Source organism: Mesoplodon bidens (genome assembly GCF_964165515.1).
Source record: "Mesoplodon bidens genome assembly, chromosome: 4".
Classification (NCBI taxonomy): Eukaryota; Metazoa; Chordata; class Mammalia; order Artiodactyla; family Ziphiidae; genus Mesoplodon; species Mesoplodon bidens.
In genome coordinates, this window is record NC_138160.1 from 173,944,265 (window position 1) to 173,967,070 (window position 22,806).

At 40.8% G+C, this 22,806-nt stretch overlaps 1 protein-coding gene across 5 annotated transcripts in view; it reads left to right on the top strand.

Annotated features, from left to right (window-relative positions):
• RUFY1 (RUN and FYVE domain containing 1) overlaps positions 1-22,806 on the top strand; it is a 55,774-nt gene that overhangs the window by 10,023 nt on the left and 22,945 nt on the right. For 4 of the 5 annotated variants that reach the window (XM_081231712.1, XM_081231714.1, XM_081231715.1 and 1 more), the window contains exons 3-11: positions 913-1,030; positions 4,704-4,805; positions 6,200-6,323; positions 11,405-11,466; positions 14,548-14,613; positions 16,995-17,064; positions 21,155-21,256; positions 21,986-22,102; positions 22,501-22,668. In XM_081231712.1, the coding sequence (XP_081087838.1) occupies positions 913-1,030; positions 4,704-4,805; positions 6,200-6,323; positions 11,405-11,466; positions 14,548-14,613; positions 16,995-17,064; positions 21,155-21,256; positions 21,986-22,102; positions 22,501-22,668 (929 nt within the window). The remainder of the gene's footprint in view (positions 1-912; positions 1,031-4,703; positions 4,806-6,199; positions 6,324-11,404; positions 11,467-14,547; positions 14,614-16,994; positions 17,065-21,154; positions 21,257-21,985; positions 22,103-22,500; positions 22,669-22,806) is intronic. The other variant, XM_081231716.1, reaches the window with a different exon arrangement.

The window sequence follows — 22,806 nt, forward strand, 5'->3', positions numbered from 1 at the left end:
TGTGGCTAGTGACTACCTTGGACAGCACAGTTCTAGAAGAGGAGACAGACAACAAACTCAGAAGCAAACATAATTACAAAATGCTACAAATTCAGGGATGCAAAATAGGTTAAATGATAGAGAATCAAGGGAAAAACCTTTCAACTAGGGTGAGAGGCGAAGGTCTTTCTGGGGAGGTGAAATGTGAGCTGAGACCTAAAAGAGAAGAAGGAGTCAACCTTGCAAATGTTTGGGGCAAGAGCCTTCCTAGAAAGACAGAACAAAACAGGTGCGAAGTCCTGAGTGGGACCAACCTTGGTTTCAGGAAGACACCAAGTAACTGAGGCATGCTGGGAAGGAGGAGGTGAGGTCAGGGCAGTTGGGATGGGCTGGATCACGTTAGGCCTTTATAGGTCAGGTGAGGAGCTGGATTTTATTCTAAGAGTATTTAGAAGATTTTCAGCAAGGGAAAAACAAGATCTAACTTACATTTGTAAAAGAACTTCCAGCTATGTGGAGGACAGATTAGAAAGGTGGGGAGGTGACGGTATTAGGAGCAGGGAAACCCATTAGGAGATTATTGCAGCAGTTCAGATGAGGGATGGTGGTGATGATTTGAAATCAAGAATTGACTTTGGCATAGGAGGGAGAAAGGGCAAGGATTTCACAGGTGATCATTTGAGCATTTGTTTTATTTCATGGTCAATAAATACTTGAAAGAAAGAGCCTAGTGGGTATATCAGAGAAACCCTTTCATTAGAGGAAGGGAGACCTCATTTGGTACCTGGCCTCTTCCAGTCCCCAAGACTGAATCAGAAGGAGTAAGCAGTGCAGCTCCACAGCATTCATTTGGCTTTTGGGAGAGAGACTGTGGGACCCTGAAGACATTTTGCAACCTGTTCTTATGAATAACACTTCTGTTTTCCCTTTTAGTTAAGAAGAGTTTTATTGGCCAAAATAAATCTTTCTTTGGTCCTTTGGAGCTGGTGGAGAAACTTTGTCCAGAAGCATCAGATATAGCCACTAGTGTCAGAAATCTGCCAGAATTAAAGTGAGTGAGAAGTAGTTACATCAATGTGATGTTTTAAGAAAACTTCCTTGTATTTATCAATTTCTCTATTCCTTGCTGATAAAGTGTTTTCTAATTTAGAACAAATTGTAGCAAAAGCTACACTCTACTTAGACTTTAATCCCAGCTCTGCTGCTCATTCTCCACATAAGCTTGAGAAAATTTGCCCCTCTCTGAGCCTCAGTTTCCTTTTCTCTAAAATGGGGACGGTGATTTCTGTGTGTCATACAAGGTCAAATAGTGAAAAGGTGTTGTCACCCAAAGAGCAGTTACAGGAGGAAAAAGAGTTGTTACACTCCTGGAATTGCTGCTTCAGATGCACCTGGGTGCTTTGTGACCACCTAGAGGGGTGGGATAGGGAGGGTGGGAGGGAGACGCAAGAGGGAGGAGATATGGGGATATATGTATATGTATAGCTGATTCACTCTATTATAAGGCAGAAAATAACACACCGTTAAAAAGCAACTATACTCCAATAAAGATGTTTTTTAAAAAAAAAAGGACTCACAGATGCACCTGGGCAGTTTTCTGAATAATACAGTTTGGAACAGATTTTAGATTCCAGGACAAGACACATTTCTGGAAAGGCTGGCACTAATGAATCATTTGCCTTATCTGGGTTTGCCCTTGGGATCCCTACGTATAGGCTCAAAATCAAAAACTGAATGGAACATGAAAAGGTGTATCGTGGAATCTGCATTGAGAAGGGGCCCTGGAGATCCTTAGGCCAATGCAAAAGTTCTCCCGGCAGAGTCTTTCACAGGGGACTCAACTATCTAGCCTCTGTTTGACCTTCTCCTGCAGAGCCAGCTGATTCCATTTTTAGATAATAATAATAGCCACCACCATTAACTAAGGGCCTGCCGTGTGCCAGGCACTGTGCTAAGGACATTTCATTAGCTCGTTTTATCCTCCACAAATCCCTAGGGACTAAGCTGTTGGTGTCCCCAACTACAAGTGCAGAAACTGAGACTCACAGTAGTTAAGTAACTTGCTCAAGGTCCCTCGACAAGGGAGTGGTGGAACCAGGAAGAAAACACAGGTCTGCTGGTCTCTGAAACCCTCTAAATCCCACTAAACTCCATCGTTGCTGAGCCCTATGCATTCATCGGACTTAAGCCTTCTGTCTCTGTCCCTGGTTCATCCCTCTGGGCCTATACCACCTAAGGTGAAAACCTTTAGCAGGCGACAACCTTTCATATATTTATTTGGTGACCCCCTCATGAGCCTCCTACGTCTTCTGCCTTGTTTCTTCCGTTCTTCTTTTTGATTTATTTGTTTGTTTGTTTGTTTGTTTGTTTGTTTTTGGCGGCATTGGGTCTTCATTGCAGTGTGCACACTTCTCACTGCAGTGGCTTCTCTTGTTGCAGAGCACGGGCTCTAGGCACGTAGGCTTCAGTAATTGTGGCTCGCAGGTTCTAGAGCGCAGGCTCAGCAGTTGTGGCACAGTGGTTAAGAATCTGCCTGCCAATGCAGGGGACACGGGTTCGATCCCTGATCTGGGAAGATCCCACATGCCGCAGAGCAACGAAGCCTGTGCGCCACAACTACTGAGCCTGTGCTCTAGAGCCCATGCGCCACAGCTACTGAAGCGCACATGCCTAGAGCCTGTGCTCTGCAACAAGAGAAGCCACCGCAGTGAGAAGCACACGCACCGCAACCAAGAGTAACCCCCCTTCACCGCAACTAGAGAAAGCCCGCGTGCAGCAACAAGGACCTAACACAGCCCAAAATAAATAAATTAAATAAATAAATTCTAAAAAAACAAAATAACCAAAAAAACAACCCTTTTTTTCTTATGACATAACTTTTAATTAAGAAACAAAAAAGGCGCTTCTGTTAGCTTACTACTCAGAAAAAAAAACTACAATTAATATCGTGGTCAGTATCCTAGATCCTTTCAGTGCATAGTCGGACAGACAAATAAATAAGATTTTATTCCCCTCCACCTCCCCCAGTGGCTTCATTATTGCACGGTTTCTCATGGAAGACAGTTTGGCACTATCCACAAAAACCACCAATACATCTACCCTTTGACCCAGCAATTCCACTTCTAGGAGTTTTATCTCGTACATGAAAATGACACATGTACAGAAATACCTGTTGCAGCATTATTTGTAACAGCGGAAGATTAGAAACAGCCTAGATAAAAACCAGCTAAATAAATTATAGGGCAGTCCAATACTGAAATGCTCTAAAGCTATGGAAAAATGAACGAAAAATTCCCTGTGTCTGGAAAGAATTTCAAAATGACAGATACTCAGTGAAATAAGCAAGTTGCAGAACAGCATACATAGCATACTAATTTTTTTTGTAAAAAGGAGAGAAAAATAGAATTTATATTTATTTTCATATGCATAAAAATGTTTTGGAAGTGAACCTAAACTAAGAGCAGTATATTGTACAGAGGTGGGAAACTGGGGAAAAAAATCAAGTATTAAACTGTACATACTGTTCTGTGGCTTTTTTTCCCATTTAATATTAGATTTTAAACCTTTTGCCATAATAGTCATCCACATCATTTTTGTATAGCTCCTCCCACTTTGCTCTTTGTGGTTGTCTTCAAATTCTCATTTTCCAAACAGTGCAGTGGTGACCACCCCCAAACATACGTCTTTGTGTACCTCCTAAATTATTGCCTTATGTTACTAGATGTAGAATTTTGATAACCTGCTGTCATTAAATTGCCAGCTAGAAAAATTGTACCAGTTTGCACTCCCACCAAGCAGCACATGTCGGTGTCCATTTTTCCTATCATGCCAACATCAGATATCTTTTTTTTCCTACTCTATTTTCTTTCTTTTTTACTCTGGCTTTACATCATTTACTGAAGGGAGAAGGGGGGAATCCAGTCTTGTATTGATTAAGTTGGGCGCCCTCTGACCCTTTGAGGCTGATATTGATTACAGCAGTACCTCTAGTACTCTCTTGGGTGTTACAAATGCAGTTACTCTGCTTAGAACAGGATCTTTTTTTCCTTAAATAATGTTAGGTCCACAATTGGGAGGCCTTTCTTTTTCTTATAATGTTTAAAACAGATCTTTTCAAAATCACACCTTTGAGATTGGTTGCACAACAACATGAATGTACCTAACAGTACTGAACAGTACAGTTAAAAATGGGTAAGGTGGTAAACTTTATGTTATGTGTATTTTACCACATGAGAAATAAAATTGTACCTTTGAGCTAATGCCCTAGAAATCTTGTGAGACTTCAACCCTTTAATAACTACGTTCTATATTCGTCTTTTGAAAGAAAATTTATCCATTATGCAATCTAACCTGGTATTTCCTGACTCCCTGTGAAATTTTATGAATACATGAAAAGTTTTATCTAATTGTATTTGTTCCAGAAATCAGATGTTTGTGGCTTAAATTTTTTTTCCTATTTTTTTTGGGGGGGGGATGCAGAATACATGCCCATGATACAGACTTCAAACAGTACCCAAAAGAATGCAGTGAGCCATTTCCTCAGCCTTACCAGACAGTGCGCTCCCCCAGCCCCCAGGGCAGCTCTATTACAGCGTTCTCTGCATTCACAAGCATGTGTGTGCGTGAACATGTGTTTCTCCTTGGCTAAGTTGGTTCTTTTCCCTTTGTTTTTTGTTGTTATTATTGTTATGTCATAATAGTTTGATTCTCTGTTTGAATTCCAGGACAGCTGTGGGAAGGGGCCGAGCTTGGCTTTATCTTGCACTCATGCAGAAGAAACTGGCAGATTATCTGAAAGTGCTTATAGACAATAAACATCTCTTAAGGTATTTCATCACCTATCTTTGCTTAGCTTTTGCTTCGTAATTAGAACACAGTTCTGTAGATCATTCGGAATTAAAACAAGAATGTATAATGTACAGTTTTTATTCAAATTATTATTAAGTGTAACTATTCTGTGGCTTAGTTTTAAAATAGCAGTATTTTATTTTTTGAGCACTGATTTCTGAAAGTCTCTATGAATGAAGATGTATATTTTCATTTTGAGAAGTCATTTCGAAGATAGTTCTTCAAAAATACCTAAGATTAGGCACCCTGACAGCGTACTCCATTAAGTTTCAACAAAATGGTATTTGACTGGATGATAATAGGGGGAAAATGACTTGAACTAGATTCAGTGGGCAATTTTAAAGTATAAAACCCTGCTTTTTGTAAGGGAACATATCTAGATTACCTGTTTTAGGATTCCACATTCAGTTTGTAAACGTTTATATCTCTTGGCATCAGTAAAGACGAACTGTCTATCTCTGAAATTTATGACTGGGTTCATTTTTTATATTTATAACTCTATAAACAAAAGTAGCCATTATAAGAGGAACTTTCTCCAGGATATGATCATTTACAAGGAACAAATCTCTCCAGAGATAATTCTCTTATCTAACTGAAATAAAAATGTCTTTTACAGTCTCCCAAAATTTTCCATTGTTTTCAAGTCATGGCTTATTATTGAACATATCTTTTCATGATAAATACTGGTTTCAAATAGTTCATGTACTTTGTACTCTTCTTTGAGTACCGTTATACTGAGTAACTCTGAGGTACAGATTTTGTTCTAAACAACTAATTCTTAGGATAATAAGTTCTCATGTACTCACACACACGATGGTAAATTAGCTAATCGCTGGTGACCAGAGCAGTAATGGATGGAGCCTCACTGTGATGGCTGAGGTGACTTGGAGGTAAGGAAGTAAAAGCAGCCAGTGTTGTTCCATGGGACACAGGGAAGAGGGAAGAGTTTTATCCTTGGATGGGTGGTGGGGGAGGCTGTGGGATTCCACTTTATGTTGACATGAATGTAAGTGTAGAAGTAGTTCAAAGCAACACGAAAGAAGGAGCCAGGGTGGCCAAGAGGGGCAGAGTTACGTTCAGGAACACAGGAGCCAAGAGATGAGGAGGACTGGGCTCCAGGGTCCAAACAGAGGCGTTGACCCTAGACCAGAGGTGGGAGGAGTCCATTTTAATCCACAGGAAGAGAGGAGAGGCCAGAGGGATAGCAGCACCTAAAGTGAGAGAGGAAATAGAAGGGAGAAGGGAATTCACACAAGGGGGCCTCTGGCTCCTGATGAAGTGGGCAGCCAGGCCATGAGCTAAGAGGTGAAAAGGCAGAGTAGGTCCAAGAGAAGGGTGGTGAAGGTGTCCCTGTTGTATCAATCTCTTTCAGTGAGTTCTATGAGCCTGAGGCATTAATGATGGAGGAAGAAGGGATGGTGATTGTTGGTCTGCTGGTGGGACTCAATGTGCTTGATGCCAACCTCTGTTTAAAAGGAGAAGACTTGGATTCTCAGGTAAAATGGGAATTTTGACTCCAGATCGAATGCCTTGTGTGGGCCAGAGATTTTACACAGGATCTGCAGACATATGCTGAACCTAAGGAAGAGGCATCTGGCACAGGGCTGTGCAAGGTGCTGTGCTGGACCGGAGTGGAGAGCAGCTGGCGAAGGTCTTGGGGTAGGGTGAAAAATAGCCTGGGCAAAGGCACAGAGGCACACACAGAGGGCACGGCATGTTTGGGAACGGGAAACAGTTCTCCATGGCTAGAACACAGGATGCTCGATGAGTGAAACGAAGTGGAGGCTGGCCCAGTTGTTAGGCCATCAGTGCCATGTTAGAGGCTTTAGTTTTTGTCCCTGAAACTTTGGAACTTAAAAACCTTTGGAGGTATTTAAGCAGTACACTGAAATGATCAGGCCTGGGATTGAAAAAGATCAAGCTAGCAACCATCCAGTTCATGAGTTAGAAGCAGCCAAGAATAGGGAAAGCAAAAACATTGAGCAGACAAGTCTGGAAGCCCCAGGCTGCATGGGGAGTGGGAAAATAGACTCGGGAGAGATTTGGGGAGTCAGATGGTAAAATGGAGCACAAATGAAAGTAGGCAGTAAGATGCAGAGTGCCCCATGGGGTGGGACAGCCCTCTTGACCAGGGCTGAGGCCTAAACTCGCGGTGGCAGGGACTGTAAATCAGGACATCCTGCCCCACCCTCACCTCCACCTCTTCAGGGCATCTGTAACTGGGCAGTGGCCCAGGCTTCTTCCCACTACATGTTTGGACATGAATCTAAAGCTTTCCCAATCCCTCCGCGACCAGGTCAGCTTTTTTTATTGTAACCTCTCCTCTTTCTCTTTTCTTTGTCTTTTTTTTCCTAGTAGTTTTCTTGTTTTTGCCTGTTAAATATTTTTCAAAACATACAAAGGAGTTTTTTTGAAATATCACTTATAATCCCATTACACAGAAAGAGCTAATTCAGTGTTACATTTCAGGATACATCCTTGAAGCACATGAAGAAAGGTGTATGTGTGTATTTATATTTCAGAGACAGATGTTTGGAGTTCTCTTTTTTCATTAAACCAAAATATGATTATTCCAAGCACACCATTTTGCAATTTTTTTATTTAATAATATGTTCCACATAGCTCTTGATGTCAAGAGATATAAACCATTTTAAACAACTGCATAGTAATCCATTTTGTGAATGTACCATAATTTATTTAACCAATACTTATTAATGTAAGTTGTTTCCATGTTATAACAATAGTGTTATAAACATCCTCATACTTCTTTTTACTCTTGTCTGTTTATTTTCTTAGGATAAGTTTTGAGATTGCTGTGTCAGAGTGTACACATTCTGCATGAGTGTTGTGATGACATGTGAGCATTCTTGGTCTTTTTTAATCTGAGAGAAAAATAACTCTTCATCTCAAATTTATATTTTTGAGAACTAGGAAGATAAAGTATTTTTTTCATGTTTTATTTGCCATTGGTGGTTCACCTGTTCATATTCTTTGCCCATTTTTTTGAGTTTTCCACCTTTTTCCACTCCTTTATTATTGATTAAGGATATTTACCATTTGTCAGAATATTTGTTATAAATTTTTTTTTCTGCTGTCTTGGGGCTTGTTTTCCCTGTAGACTTTTTTTTTTTTTTTTTTTTTGGCAGTCATATTTAATGGACTTTTCCTTTATACCTTCTAAGGTATTGTGCTTAGAAGGTCCTTCAACGTCTAAAAATTAACCTAATTTTTTAAATCACATGTATATTTTTTACATTTAACTGATCTGCCTGTTATTCGTTGTGACATAGTGTGAAGTAGAAGTCTAGATTTCTTATATAAGTACAGTAGTGAACTACTACAACAGTACTAGTACAGTTTTCTCAATATCATGTATCAAAGATTATTTCCTAATTTGAAATTCCACCTTTATCATGTGTTGAAATATCCATTATGCTCTGAGGCTTATTTCTAGACTCTCTATTTAGTCTCTGGATCTTTTTATTTCTAAGCCAGTAACGTAGTCTTTTTTTTTTTTTTTTTTTCCGGTACATGGGCCTCTCACTGTTGTGGCCTCTCCCGTTGCAGAGCACAGGCTCAGCGGCCATGGCTCACGGGCCCAGCCGCTCCGCGGCATGTGGGATCTTCCCGGACCGGGGCGCGAACCCGTGTCCCCTGCATTGGCAGGCGGACTCTCAACCACTGCGCCACCAGGGAAGCCCTAACGTAGTCTTTTAATTACCAAAGCCACATAGTGTGTTTTATGCTCTGGCAGTTCACCTCCTGCCTACTTTGTTGTACTTCTTTCTCAGATATAGTTGAGGCTGTCCATTCTGCCAGGTGACCTTGAACATCATTTTGTCAGATTCCAAAATAAAAATTTAATTAGAATTTTTATTAAATAATAGATGTGATTGAGCCCCCTGGCCTATTCTTATCTTTAATACCTCTTGTATGTCACCATAAAGTATGAGTATTTGCTATTGCACCCTGAGGGATCCTCTTTCTCATGTTTAGAAAGCACTGTTCTATTCTAACTTACTTTATATTTTTTATTTAAAAATGAATATTGAATGCTGTCAAATACCTTTTTTGGCATCTATTGAGATGTCATATCCATTTTTTTTTTTTTTTTTTTTTTTTTTTGGCTGTATGTGGGCCTCTCACTGTTGTGGCCTCTCCCCTTGTGGAGCACAGGCTCTGGACGCCAGGCTCAGCGGCCATGGCTCACGGGCCCAGCCGCTCCACAGCATGTGGGATCTTCCCGAACCAGGGCACGAACCCGTGTCCCCTGCATCGGCAGGCGGACTCTCAACCACTGCGCCACCAGGGAAGCCCTTGAGATGTCATATCCATTTTTAACCCATAATTATAATTGAATTGATTCTTAGGTTTCCTATTGTGATATCATAAAATAAACCTTACTTGGTCATCGTGCGTTATTCTTTTAGGATACTCCTAGATTTAATATGTCTGTGGTTTATTTGGAAATTTTGTATTTCTCCTTAAAAGTGACACTGGTCTGAATTTTCCTTTTCTCTACTGTCTTTGTCACTTTTCAGTGTCAGGATTGTATAACCTCATAAAATAAACTGGATGATATTCTTTTCTTTCTTGTTTTCCACAACAGTGTATTAGAGCAGGAATTATTTTTCTTTAAAGGTTTGTTAAAACTTGCTGGTATGACAGTTTCAGCTTTATGCAAAAGCTTTATGGTCCTGATGCTTTGACCACTTGAATTTTTTGCATAGCTTTGGTCAATTTATTGGTTTCCTAAGTCTTAGAAAAATTTTTAGTCATTTATAGTTTTCCAGAAATCATTTGTTTCATTCAGACCTGTTAGTTGCATGAGAGTATTTTCTTACAGCTTTTTAAAATCTCACTTTTCTAAATTGTAATACTTGGTAGAGATTTGTCTACTGTGTTGAGCTCGAAGAACCAGGCCTTGCTTTTACACATCACTTCTGCTTTGAGAGGAGAGCTTTGTTTCCTAGTCCATTAGTTTCTACTTTGGGTATTCTTTCTCATTCCTTCTGTTGTTGCTTTTTTTCCAGTCAAATATATCTTTCTTTTTAAATTATTTTTGTATCACAAAAGAAATGCATGCTTGTTGTAAAAAAGTTAAGCAATTACAGAAGAATGTAAAGTGAAAAGTGAAATTCAAGCTCCCCTTCTCCTCTCCCCATTCAGTCCCAGTCTTGTCCCCACAGACAATGGTAAAAATTTGAGGGACTGTTTCTACTTTTCCTATGCATTTATGTATACATAGGTTTTGTTTTTAATTAAATCTTTTCTGGTTTTCTGTTGCAGTGTAACAAATTAACAGCCACATAAATGATTACAGTCCCTCATATTTGAGGTGACTCTTAAGCACGCCTGTGATCACGGGTAGTTGGTGGCTGGGGCTGGAGTGGCTGAAGGCATATGCACTCTCACTCTCTGTTTTCTGGGCTGAGAAGGCTCAGAGAATTGAGGCTGGAGCAGCAGGGGCTTCTTGGGCATCTCTGTCTACACGTGCTCTATCCACATGGTCTCCAGCATGGTGCCTCAAGGTTAGCCAGACTTTTCCCATGGAAGCTCAGAACTTCAAAGGTATATGCCCAAGGGAGAGAGCCAGGAGGAAGCTAGTACTGCCTTTGTGAACCTAGCTGCAGAAGTCACAGCATCCTTTCTGCTGCTTTCTGCTCATAAAGACAGGCCTTACTGGCCACCCAGGTTCAAGTGTCAGGAATATAGATTGGTGGGAGGCGCAACAAAGGAGTTGCAGAAAACATCATGTATAGCTTTGGTTTTAACATAAGGGAGGTTACTATAAGGAGTTAATGCCGTACGTAGTATTCTTTGAGTTAAAATTTTATCCTGGAGCTTTCTTCATTTCATTACATATTCATTCTCTGCATTCTTTGTTATGGTTGCATAGGGTTCTGCAATATGGCTATAACGTGACTGATTTAAATATTTCTCTATTGATGGACCCAATTTTCCTATATTTCAAAGGAATGGCTGCACTTAACACTAGAGTAGATGGTGGCAGACTAGGGCTCTCATTCACTCTCTCTGAAGTGCTTTATTTCTGGACAAAGCCCCTGACTTTGAGATTTTGAGGGGTCTTGGAGCCCCTAGTTCCCCACAGCAGCAGAGAATTTTCCCTGAAATACTGACTGGACCTTTTCACCCCAGTTTGGGGGAAGAAGTCAGAGTTATCAGTTAAGGTCACCACTTTAGAGATCCAGGTCTCTTTTTTTTTTATTACTTTGTACCCAAAGAACTTTGTTGATCTTTGTCAACAATTTGATTGTTGAATAAGTGCAAGAAACAAATCATAACTAGGTGGTAAAACTTCAGACTATTCCCTTAAATTCTGATTTTTTGTAAGTTTTTCTTCTAGAAGGTAATGGGGTTATTTTTCTTTTGGTTTGTTTGTTTGACTGATTGCTGCTTTAAGCTGGTTAACCTAACTGATTGTCAGGTTATCCTAACAATCCTATTGTTTTATCCTGAGATAGGAAGGTAAATACCCTGAATTTTAAAGACTAAGGTTTGTGGAAAGTGCGAAAAGTTATTTTTCACTTAAACTGGTACATTTTATTTCGATCAGGTTGGAGTGATCGATTTTTCTCTCTACATTAAGGATGTGCAGGATCTTGATGGTGGCAAAGAGTAAGTTCTGTATTGTATGCTGTTCTTCACGTTTTTAATGAAATTCTGGCAAAGAATGCTCCTTTTTTAAAATTGAGGTATAATGACATATAACATTATATTAGTTTCAAGTAGACAACATAATGATCTGATATTTGTGTATATTGCAAAATGATCACCACAATAAGTCTAGTTAACATCCATCACCATACATAGTTACAAAAAATTTCTTTTCTTGTGATAAGAATTTCTAGGATCCACTCCCTTAGCAACTTTCAAATATGCAATACAGTATTATTAACTACAGTCACCGTGCTGTACATTACATCCCCAGGACTTACTTATTTTATAACTGGAAGTTTGTGCCTTATGGCCCCATTCACCCACTCCCCCACCCCCCCACCTCTGGCAACCACCAGTCCTTGTATCTGTGGGTTTAGTTTTGTGTTTATTTTAGATTCCACATATAAGTAAGATCTTAAGGTATTTGTCTTTCACTGTTTTACTTACTTCACTTAGCATAATGCCCTCAAAGTCCACTCATGTTGTCAGAAATGGTAGGATTTCCTTCTTTTTTATGGGTGAATAGTATTTTATTATATGAATATACCACATCCATTGATGGACAGTTGGGTTGTTTCCTTATCTTGGCTGTTATAAATAATGCTGCCGTGAACATGGGGGCGCATATACATTTTCAAGTTAGTTTTCATTTTCTTTGGATAAATACCCAGAAGTGGAATTGCTGGATCATTTAGTAATTCTATTTTTTAATTTTTTGAGGAATTGCCCTACTGTTCTCCATAGTGGCTGCACCAATTTACATTCCCACCAGTAGTGCACAAGTGTTCCCTTTTCTCTGCATCCTGGCCTACACTTCTTCCTTCTTGTCTTTTCGGTGATAGCCATTCTAACGGTACAACCTGGTAGCATATTGTGGTTTTTGATTTGCATTCCCCTGATGGTTAGTGATGTTGCGTCTTTTCATGTAACCGTTGACAAAGAATGTTACTTTTGTTTTTGTGTTGTTTGAATGTTTATTTTTTATTTAGCTATTCTTAATTACAGTGGTAATACATTCCTATTCCCATTGTTGAAGGAATTAGGATCTGTGGAAGAACAGAGAGTACAAGGCAGATTTCCCCATGAACACTATCCCCTCGTCTCCATCTCAGTCCCACTCCCCCTGCTTCTTCAGAGGAAGCTACTCATGCATGACTCCTTCCAAGCCTTTCTTTACTGCCTTGCAGGTATATGTTTGTTGGTAGTGTAATTTGCTTTATGGTTTGGATGTAAATGGAAAGGTAGTATTATATAGTTAAGTTGCCACTAGACTTATTCTTTGATCCTACTGTGTCTTGGGTGTCTTTTCATGCCACATTGTAGTTCTACCTCATCCTTGTTAACAAGAGCATTAAAAGAAGTTATCCTGGAAAAAAAAAAGAAAACAAAACAAAAAAAAGCAAACAATATATATAACATGCTACCACTTATGTTGTAACAAAAAAGACATACGCCCATATTTATATGTTGTACTTCCATATACATGGATCATTTCTAGAGAGGCACATCGACCTGAAAACACAGCCACCTGTGGAGAAGAGGTCAGGAGACAGGCATGGGAGGGAGTTTCACTGTAAACCCTGGCGCTGTGTTTGAATATTTTACCACGTACATCTGTTACCTGTCTTTCACACGTCTTTGTAATGAGAACTCTTCCTTCTCAGTGCCTTGGCAGTGCACCTTACCAAGGAAGGGACCAGCGGGAATCCCATTAATGCTTCATGCACCCACAGTACAAGGATTTACTCACTTGAAATTTAAAATACATTCTTAATGTCAAAAAGAACTGGAAATAAACTGATTATCCACTATTAAGGGAATACAGTCAGTCTTTCAACCTGAAGATGTGGAACCCACAGATATAGAGGGTCAGCTGTGCTATGCCATTTGTATAAGGGACTTGAGCATCTGCAGATTTTGGTATCCACAGAGGTTCTGGAACTAGTCCCCCGTGGATACCTAGGGACATCTGCAATTGAATGAATTGCAGAACATCTGAAGTATTCCACACTGTGTATTATACAGACATGAAAGAAAAACAAATTTGACCTACTGTATAGTAGATTCAGAGGAATTTCCCCAGGTATTATTGAGTGAGAAAAGTATAATACTGAGAAGTATATATATCCCATTTTTTAAAACCTCCAAATTCTCTAATATATATTTTATATTTTAATTGCATATACTATATGTAAAAATATAGATAGATATTATGATTAGATACACATAGGATACTCAACAAGCTATCAGTATGTGTTACCTGGGAGAGCTATGTAAAGGGCAGAAAGGTAAAAGAAAAAAAATGACTGCACTGACCAGCAAATCCAGCACCTGTGGCATGAACCTGGGCCACATGATCCCATTTATGTACATATGTACGTAAAGAAATTGATGGGGGGAGCCTAACTTTAAAATGATAAAGTCTTTTTTGCATAAAGATATATGAAGTTTTGTTTTGTTTTGTTGTGTTGTGTTTTTGCTTTTTTTTTTTTTTTTTGGCCATGCTGCACAGCTTGCAGGATCTTAGTTCCCTGACCAGGGATTGAACCTACCCCCCTGGCAGTGAAAGTGCAGCGTCCTAACCACTGGACCGCCAAAGAGTTCCCAGAGTCTTTTTTTTTAACCCAGACTGATCAGCTTTGTGTTTTGAAGAGTCTTGTGGTCTTCTTTTCTGAGGCAGCTTCTTTTCCTTCCGTATAACAAGGGCTGCTTCATCTCCTAACTGGAGAGCCATTTACATCTGGCTTTTGGTGTTTCTACCTTGCATGCCAGTGGCTTTCTCAAATGCTAGGGGAGAGGTGGGAGGAGCGTCTGCAGGGAGGCTCCTCTCCAGGCAGCCTGTTTCCAGTGTGTCCCATGTCTTCCTAGCCCACCTTGCTAGTTCACTTAGGACCGTGCAGACATTACTAAGCTCTGACCATCTCTTGGTTTCCTGATAACATTGGTACTCCTACAAGGTGACTGGAAGTTTGGGGGGCAATTACAAAGTATTAACCCTGAGTAAAAAGAATTTCTCTCTTTTTATGTTCTTTTTAAAAGGCATGAAAGAATTACTGATGTCCTTGATCAAAAAAATTATGTGGAAGAACTTAACCGGCACCTAAGGTAGGACTCCCTCCTTTTTCCAGTGTTGCAGTTCATTCTCAGTGCCCGATAACTGCCTCATGGAACCTTTTTGGGTTGCCATATATTTATGTCTAACTTTTTTCCACACCAAGAAAAAAGGTTCAGTGCTCATGTGTACAGACTGTAGAAGTATGATTTCTTGATAAAGAGCTTTGGGGAATCCTTTGATCTTTTGTTCTGTGTAGTTATGCAAATTAGAGAGTAATAAATGAAACCTCTCCACCCCTTAGCCCACCGCAACTTAGTTGGAAATCACTGCATGGGAAGCATTATTGCTGCTGGGAATCAACACACATCCCTCCAACGTTCTGGGCAGGAGAAAGGGGTTGAAAACCACTGGGCTAGACCTTTGAGAGCAATTCAATAGTGATAGCAGGTATCTTTATCTTGAATTTTCATTTTAATTGGAAAGCTGCTCCTGTGTTTCTTGAAACACTAGTTGTTACGGGTATTGATGGAGAATGGATGGAGATTCTCAGCCTGACGTGTTTGGGAAATATAATTCTCTCTCTGAACCCTCTTTAGAGAGTACGCTGTGCACATTAGCAGTTCTCTGCGGGAGCAGCCTCTCTGGCCCCCAAAGCCAACGAAACAGGCAAAGGAGCTAGTGTGTTTGAAGAACATACCTAGGGTAGTGCTGCTCTGAGCTTTCCTGAGGTGTGACGCTGGCTATTATTTTGAGAGTGAGATTCTTAATCCATGCTTAGTTTATTGAGAGCCATTATAAGGAATGGATGTTGAATTTTATCAAATGCCTTTTAGCATCCATTAAGTTAATCATGACTTTTATCCCTTAATCTATTGATGTAATACAGTTTATTAATGGATTTCTTCGTAAGGATAAACTCTACTTGATCATAGCTTTAATAATTTAGTCATTCTCATAACATGTAACCTAACATAGTTGTTCCATAGTTTCCCCTCTGGCATGGTATCAGGGTTATGCAGCTTCACAAAATGAATCAGGAAGCTTTGCCTTGTTTCTGTGCCTGAGAACACCTTCTAGTTCGTGAGCATTATTTGCTCCTTGAAAATTTGAAGCTCAAAGCCTGTATGGAGGCAATACTTTGCCAGCTTTTCAGTTTTTCCTTAACTGTTAATTCATCTAGCTTTTCTCCTCATGAGGATATATCTTTTTTGGTAATTTATGTTTTCTAAGGAAAAATAGAAATTTTATTGGTATTTTCTGAGTTATGTAGTTGGTACAGAATTGAAAATGGCATACTCTTAAAACTTGTAATTCCTTCCATATGTTTTGTTTTGTTGACTTTTTCATTTTGTGTCAATTTGTGTTTTTATTTTTCTCCCACCCAATTCTTTTTTTTTTTTTTTTTTTTTTTTGCGGTACGCGGGCCTCTCACTGTTGTGGCCTCTCCCGCTGCGGAGCACAGGCTCCGGACGCGCAGGCTCAGCAGCCATGGCTCACGGGCCCAGCCGCTCTGAGGCATGTGGGATCTTCCCGGACCGGGGCACGAACCCGTGTCCCCTGCATTGGCAGGCGGACTCTCAACCACTGCGCCACCAGGGAAGCCCTCCCACCCAATTCTTGAACCTTGGCTCATTAGCCTTGTCAGGTTTGTTTCTTGGTACCCCCCCTCACCGGCAAAAAGCCCCAGTTTTTGGCAGTAGGGTCTGTTGCCTGAAAGTGCAGGCTCTGGAGCCAGACCACCTGGGTTCATAGGGGTATGAAGTTAAGTGAGTTTCTCAATATAAAGTTATGGTTTCCTCATCTGTAAAACAGATTAACAGTAAGATTTGCATCACAGAATTGTGGGGAGTTGATGCATTTAAAGTGTTTAGAACAAACAGGGCCTGACACATTGTCCAAAAAGAAAACTACTACTATTATTGTTGTGGTTATTATTGTTGTCTGTCAAGTCTACATTAGCTTTTTACGTATTTTTCGGTATGAAAGTCGTGCATATACTTAAAGAATATGTGAAAAATGGGACAAAGTATAAAAAAGATTTAAAAATCACCTTTGATCCTACTACCCAAAAGTACCAATATCTTGTTATGAATATTACTTTAGATATATGACTGCCAGTGCGTTTTGGTTCCCATATATTGAGTTGGGGGAAATGGTGTTTTCTTTCCAGTTGGCTAAACAAGAAATGGGTAGCATATTTGGAGAAAACATTAAAAACTTTTCAGTAAAAAAAATACACACACACACACACACACACACACACACACTGCATACATATATATTTAGAATTCTCATCTATGAGTTAATTGGAGACCCTTTGACTCTCCATTTCATATAGGAAATCTAGGAATCTCTATTCTCATTGTTTACAGATGGGGAAAACAGTCAGCTTTTATAAGTTCACATTTACTTAATATTTTCTTTTATACAGCTGCACAGTTGGGGATCTTCAAACCAAGATAGAAGGGTTGGAAAAGACTAATTCAAAGCTTCAAGAAGAGGTTTGTAACTTATTGAAATTCTTAAAGCAGAATGACCCAAGAAGAGAAATGGTACGGTTGGTATATCTGACCAGAGCTTCTCACCGGTAGGAATGGGAAGTGCTAACCTTGGGTTGAGCTGCACACGGGACAGACATTCTCAGAATTTCACATCCTCAGAATGTCCGTGTTCTGCCCTGGCCGGGGCTCCCATGAGCCAGTGCAACGGATCATGAGCCAGTTCTAAGTGACTTAGGTTTTATCACCTCACAGTGGTCCAGTAGAAGACAAGTCCTAGTTGGAAAAGCCCCACTCCTTTTGTGAACGTGCTATCCTCTTCCTCTTTTCCCACCTTTCCTATAATGTAGTGTGTCTCCCGGCTGCCCAGAAGGCACAGGCTCTTTTATGGGGTAAAAGTACCCTTGCCCCCCCCTTCCGTGTCTCGGCCTCTCAGGAGCTTGGAACCAGTCTCCCCACAGTGTGGTCTTTCTCTGCTTTCTCACTAGGAAGAGAGAGAATGAAAGGACAGGAAGAAGGAGGGCTGAGGCCGAGGAAGAAAGCTTGCTGCCAGCTGCCCGGCAGTCTCCTTGGTGGACCCATCTTGTCTCCTGTTAGCAGGAGGGGGGTTGCTCAGCCTTTCTGAGGCTTTCCACAGGTAGCGGTCCCTGGCTGCTCGACCCTCCCCACCAAGTCTCACTGGGAAGGAAGAGGGCTGTGAGGGGGGCCAGAGAGTGACCCCCCCCAACGCTGTGGAGGCAGGTTACAGCCGAAAGGAGAGTCGCAGAGCACCCCTTCGTAATGGAATACCCAGTTCAAGGCTCACTTTACACTTCCTGCGCCCTCCTGAGGGGCCAGGCCTAAACAGCTTTCAGGAGAGCAGCTCAGATTTGTAACAGGAGAAAGAAACTCAAAGATGGGCATCATGGGAGAGACTTCATCACACTGAGAGCTGAAGGACTCGAATTCACCTGGGGGGTGGAGAGGGCCTTTGGGCCTCACTTTCCTCATCTCTGAATTGGGTGATAATTCAACACACTTACAATAGTATTGTAAAGATTAAATTAGGTTAATACCACATAAATGTGCCTTGCCCGACACTTAGCATGTGGAGGCACTCAAGGAGACCTTAGTTGATTTTATTTTTTATTTTATTTTATTTTATTTATTTATTTTTAGCTGTGTTAGGTCATCGTTGCTGCACACGGGCTTTCTCTAGTTGCGGCGAGCGGGGGCTACTCTTCGTTGTGATGCAGGGGCTTCTCATTGTGGTGGCTTCTCTTGTTGTGGAGCACGGGCTGTAGGCGTGCGGGCTCCAGTAGTTGTGGTGCGCGGGCTCAGTAGGTGTGGCTCATGGGCTTAGTTGCTCCGCAGCATGTGGGATCTTCCTGGACCAGGGCTCGAACCTGTGTCCCCTGCATTGACAGGCGGATTCTTAAGCACTGCACCACCAGGGAAGTCCCCTTAGTTGATTTTAGAACAAGCGGATTCACTCTTTGTTCTCCCAGATGAGGTGGCATGCTTTGTGGTTGTTGTTTTTTTTATAATTCTTATTGGAGTATAGTTGATTTATAATGTTGTGTTAGTTTCAGGTGTACAACAAAGCGAATCAGCTATACATATACATATCTCCACTCTTTTTTAGATTCTTTTCCCATATAGGCCATTACATAGTAATGAGTAGAGTTCCCTGTGCTATACAGAAGGTCCTTACTAGTTATCTGTTTTACATATAGTAGTTTGTATATGTCAATCCCAATCTTCCAATTTATCCCTCCCCGCCCTTTACCCCCTGGTAACCGTAAGTTTGTTTTCTACATCTGTAACTCTATTTCTGTTTTGTAGATAAGTTTATTTATACCCTTTTTTAGATTCTACGTATAAGCAATATTGTATGATATTTGTCTTTCTCTGTCTGACTTACTTCACTCAGTCTGACAATCTCTAGGTCAATCCATGGCATTATTTCATTCTTTTTATGGCTGAGTAATATTCCACTGTGTATATGTACTACATCTTCTTTATCCATTCCTCTGTTGATGGACATTTAGGTTGCTTCCATGTCCTGGCTACTGTAAGTAATGCTTCAATGAACATTGGGGTACATACATCTTTTAGAATTATGGTTTTCTCCGGATATATGTCCAGGAGTGGGATTGCTGGATCATATGATAGCTCTGTTTTTACTTTTTTAAGGACCCTCCATACTGTTCTCCATAGTGGCTGTACCAATTTACATTCCCACAGGCAGTATAGGAGGGTTGCCTTTTCTCCACACCCTCTCCAGCAGTTATTGTTTGTAGATTTTTTTTTTTTTTTTTTTTTTTGCATTACGCGGGCCTCTCACTGTTGTGGCCTCTCCCACTGTGGAGCACAGGCTCCGGACGCGCAGGCTCAGCGGCCATGGCTCACGGGCCCAGCCGCTCCGCGGCATGTGGGATCTTCCCGAACCAGGTCAGGAACCCGTGTCCCCTGCATCGGCAGGCGGACTCTCCACCACTGCGCCACCAGGGAAGCCCTGTTTGTAGATTTTTTCATGATGGCCATTCTGACCGGTGTAAGGTGATACCTCATTGTAGTTTTGCATTTCTCTAATAATTAGTGATGTTGACCATCTTTTCGTGTGCTTTTTGGCCATCTGTATGTCTTCTTTGGAGCAATGTCTATTTAGATCTTCTGCCCATTTTTCAACTGGGTTATATTTTTGCTATTGAGCGGCATGAGCTGTTTGTATATTTTGGAGATTAATCCCTGGTCAGTTGCTTCATCTGTAAATATTTTCTCCCATTCTGAGGGGAGGTGGCATGCTTTGAATGAAAGTCTAGTTTAGCTTTTGAAACTGAACAACTGGCTTATTTTTCCTTCAAAGGCAAACAGATGTAATAGAAAATGTACTTCAGAGAAAAGTATATCTCTCACTTCAGGGTGTGCTCTCTATGTCTTCAGAGAGTAGGATGGGAATTAGCTTATGGTTTTTGCCTGCTTCTTCCATTGCAGCAAATAGCACCTCCTTTCAAGCCTTAAAGTTTCTTACTTGGGCACAGCAGTTATGTTTAGAAAGCCCAGTTCTGGGTTCTGAGTCTGGGTGGACCTAGATGCTGTTGATCAAGAGGAGGTGAGGAGTTCAGTGCTTCAGGGCCCCCTGTTGGTGAATGATGCTAAAGAGCACAGCCAAGTATCGAGGGCAAATGTCTGGCTTCTTTCTCCTTCTCCAGCCTCACCTTCTCTCTCCAGGCTGGCTCAGAGGCTGGGAAAGGACAGGTTGGTTGGGGTATTAACTCATGTCTCCTGCTAACCTCTCCTCAGCAGGTACACGAAGGCACCTGCTCCTATACACTTTTCCCTAAACTACATTAACTCGTTCAGGGCAAGGAAGATGTTTTCCTCAGGCACATCTTAATGGTTTGGTTGTGATTCCTCTCCCAGATTCTTTAATTCTCTCTCTAGTGATAAGATATCCTTTTGCTCATTGGCTAGAAAAACTAAAAAGAATGAAGAATCAGGGGGGGGAAAGCCCATAATCCCTTGGCTAAGTGACAGCTGTATATAGAGTCCCCATCTTTTCTTAAGCTTTTTTTGTTTGTTTGCTTTTGTTTTTCTTCTTAAGGATTTTTAACATAGTTAAGTCTTTTTCTTTAAACTGGACGTGAGAACATACTGTATAACCTGCTTTTTTATTTTTATTATACCATAAGTATGTTCTCAAGTCATTAAAAGCCTTTGTAAGTATTTTAAAAACTACATATTTCTGTTTTATGCTTTTACTGTGATTTGTTCAACCATGTCTAGTATTGGACATTTAAGCTGTTTCTAATATTTTGTATCCATAAATCTTTGCCCACGTGAAGTAGTGTGCTATCATTTTTGTAAAAGAAGAATAGGGAGGGCAGAGATGGCTAGGGGCAGGGGTAAGAGAGATTTTACTGTTTATGTTTTTATATCTTTGGAATTTTGAACCATGTGAATGTATTACCTATTCAAAACAAGGATAAAAAATAAAACATCACATATGTGAAAATACATTGTCAATTGTGAAGATGCCACATGTTAGCTTTTAATTTGAACAGTAAGATTCATTTTGATGTTAAGAAATCTAAAAACCTTTCTTAATCAGCTTTCAGCTGCAACAGACCGAATTTGTTCACTTCAAGAAGAACAGCAACAATTAAGAGAACAAAATGAATTAATTCGTGAGAAAAGCGAAAAAAGCGTAGAGGTGAGAAGTAGCCCTTGCAGTTGGGCGGCACGTTCCTCACTCAGACATGTCCATCAGAGACCTCAAGCTCAGAACGTGCAAAGATGCCTTGTTTGACACCAGAACATCCTGCCGCAGGGCCCTTCCGTGTCACTCTCAGGCCACCTGGACCACTTGGGTTTCCCAAGTGCACTGGTCCCTTGCCTCTGGACCTTTGCGAGTGACAGTCCCTATTCCCTCTTCAGCTTCTCTTATGAGCCCGGTCCCCTGGGATGCTGCCTCTGGCACCCATCGGTAGGCCTGGACCCTTCTTCTCCTGTGTTTCCATAGCTCTTTGCACCTCCCTCCATTATAGCATCCGCTTACTGTTGTGTAGAATTGGTGGCGTCTCACCTGATGACTTGAGAGTAGAGACCATATCTGATTCACCTCGAAATTCACCCGGTGCTAAAAATGTGCTAGATAAGCACTGAATGGGGACCTTTCCCACTCAGAACGACTATTCTCTTTTAAAGAAAGTTAAATTGTTTTCTGCACCTACCTTTTCAAAAATCTATTGGCTTGCTCTCATCCTTCATGTTCAAAGATATTTCAAAATACCTTTAAAATTTTAGCCTTTCTCTATTATGCTTAAAAAAATAGAAATTATGCTACTGTTTAAAAAAATATGTATGTTATATTTTTAAATACTTTGTAGTTAGCTTGCTTCTGTAAGCAAACCATTCCTCTGGTGCTCTTGTTTGATCACAGATAACAAAACAGGATACAAAAGTTGAGCTGGAGACTTACAAGCAGACTCGGCAAGGTCTGGATGAAATGTACAATGATGTGTGGAAGCAGCTGAAGGAGGAGAAGAGAGCCCGTTTGGTGAGTTTGCGAGCCTGAGAGTTACCAGAAAGATTCCTCAGTTTATTCCCTCTGTGTTACTTCTGTCAGCACTTTGCACACCCATGCTTCAACCTGCTCTTAAAAACAAGTGAGTTTTTATGCAAGTGAAGTTTTTAACATGTGAAAAAAAGCACTCGTGCAGTATTCCTCATTGCCACCTACCCGCTTTCTGTTGACTTGATGCAGAGCCAGTGTTCGTTGTAAAATGAGGAAAGGGGAAAAACTTAATCTAGTTACGCTCCAGACAGACTTGTCTACATCTCCCTAACCTATTCTGACCTTCCGTGTATTTTCAGCACTGCCCAAGATACAACATCAGTTAAGTTCATTTCTGTGATCTACTTTAATAATATTTTCCTTATTAATATCCTTTTAAGGAACTAGAAAAAGAACTGGAGCTACAAATTGGAATGAAAACCGAGATGGAAATCGCAATGAAGTTACTAGAAAAGGACACCCACGAGAAGCAGGACACTCTGGTTGCCCTGCGCCAGCAGCTGGAGGAAGTCAAAGCAATTAACTTACAGATGTTTCACAAAGTTCAGGTGGGACTTGGCTTTATGTCCACATCACAACCCGGTTTCCTGCTGCTTGTCTACAGTGGTAGAGCTTGTCACGTGCTGCCTTTCCAGTCTTGGGTCATTCTTTCCGCAGAAGGAGAGAATAGACACATCTGTGAGGGC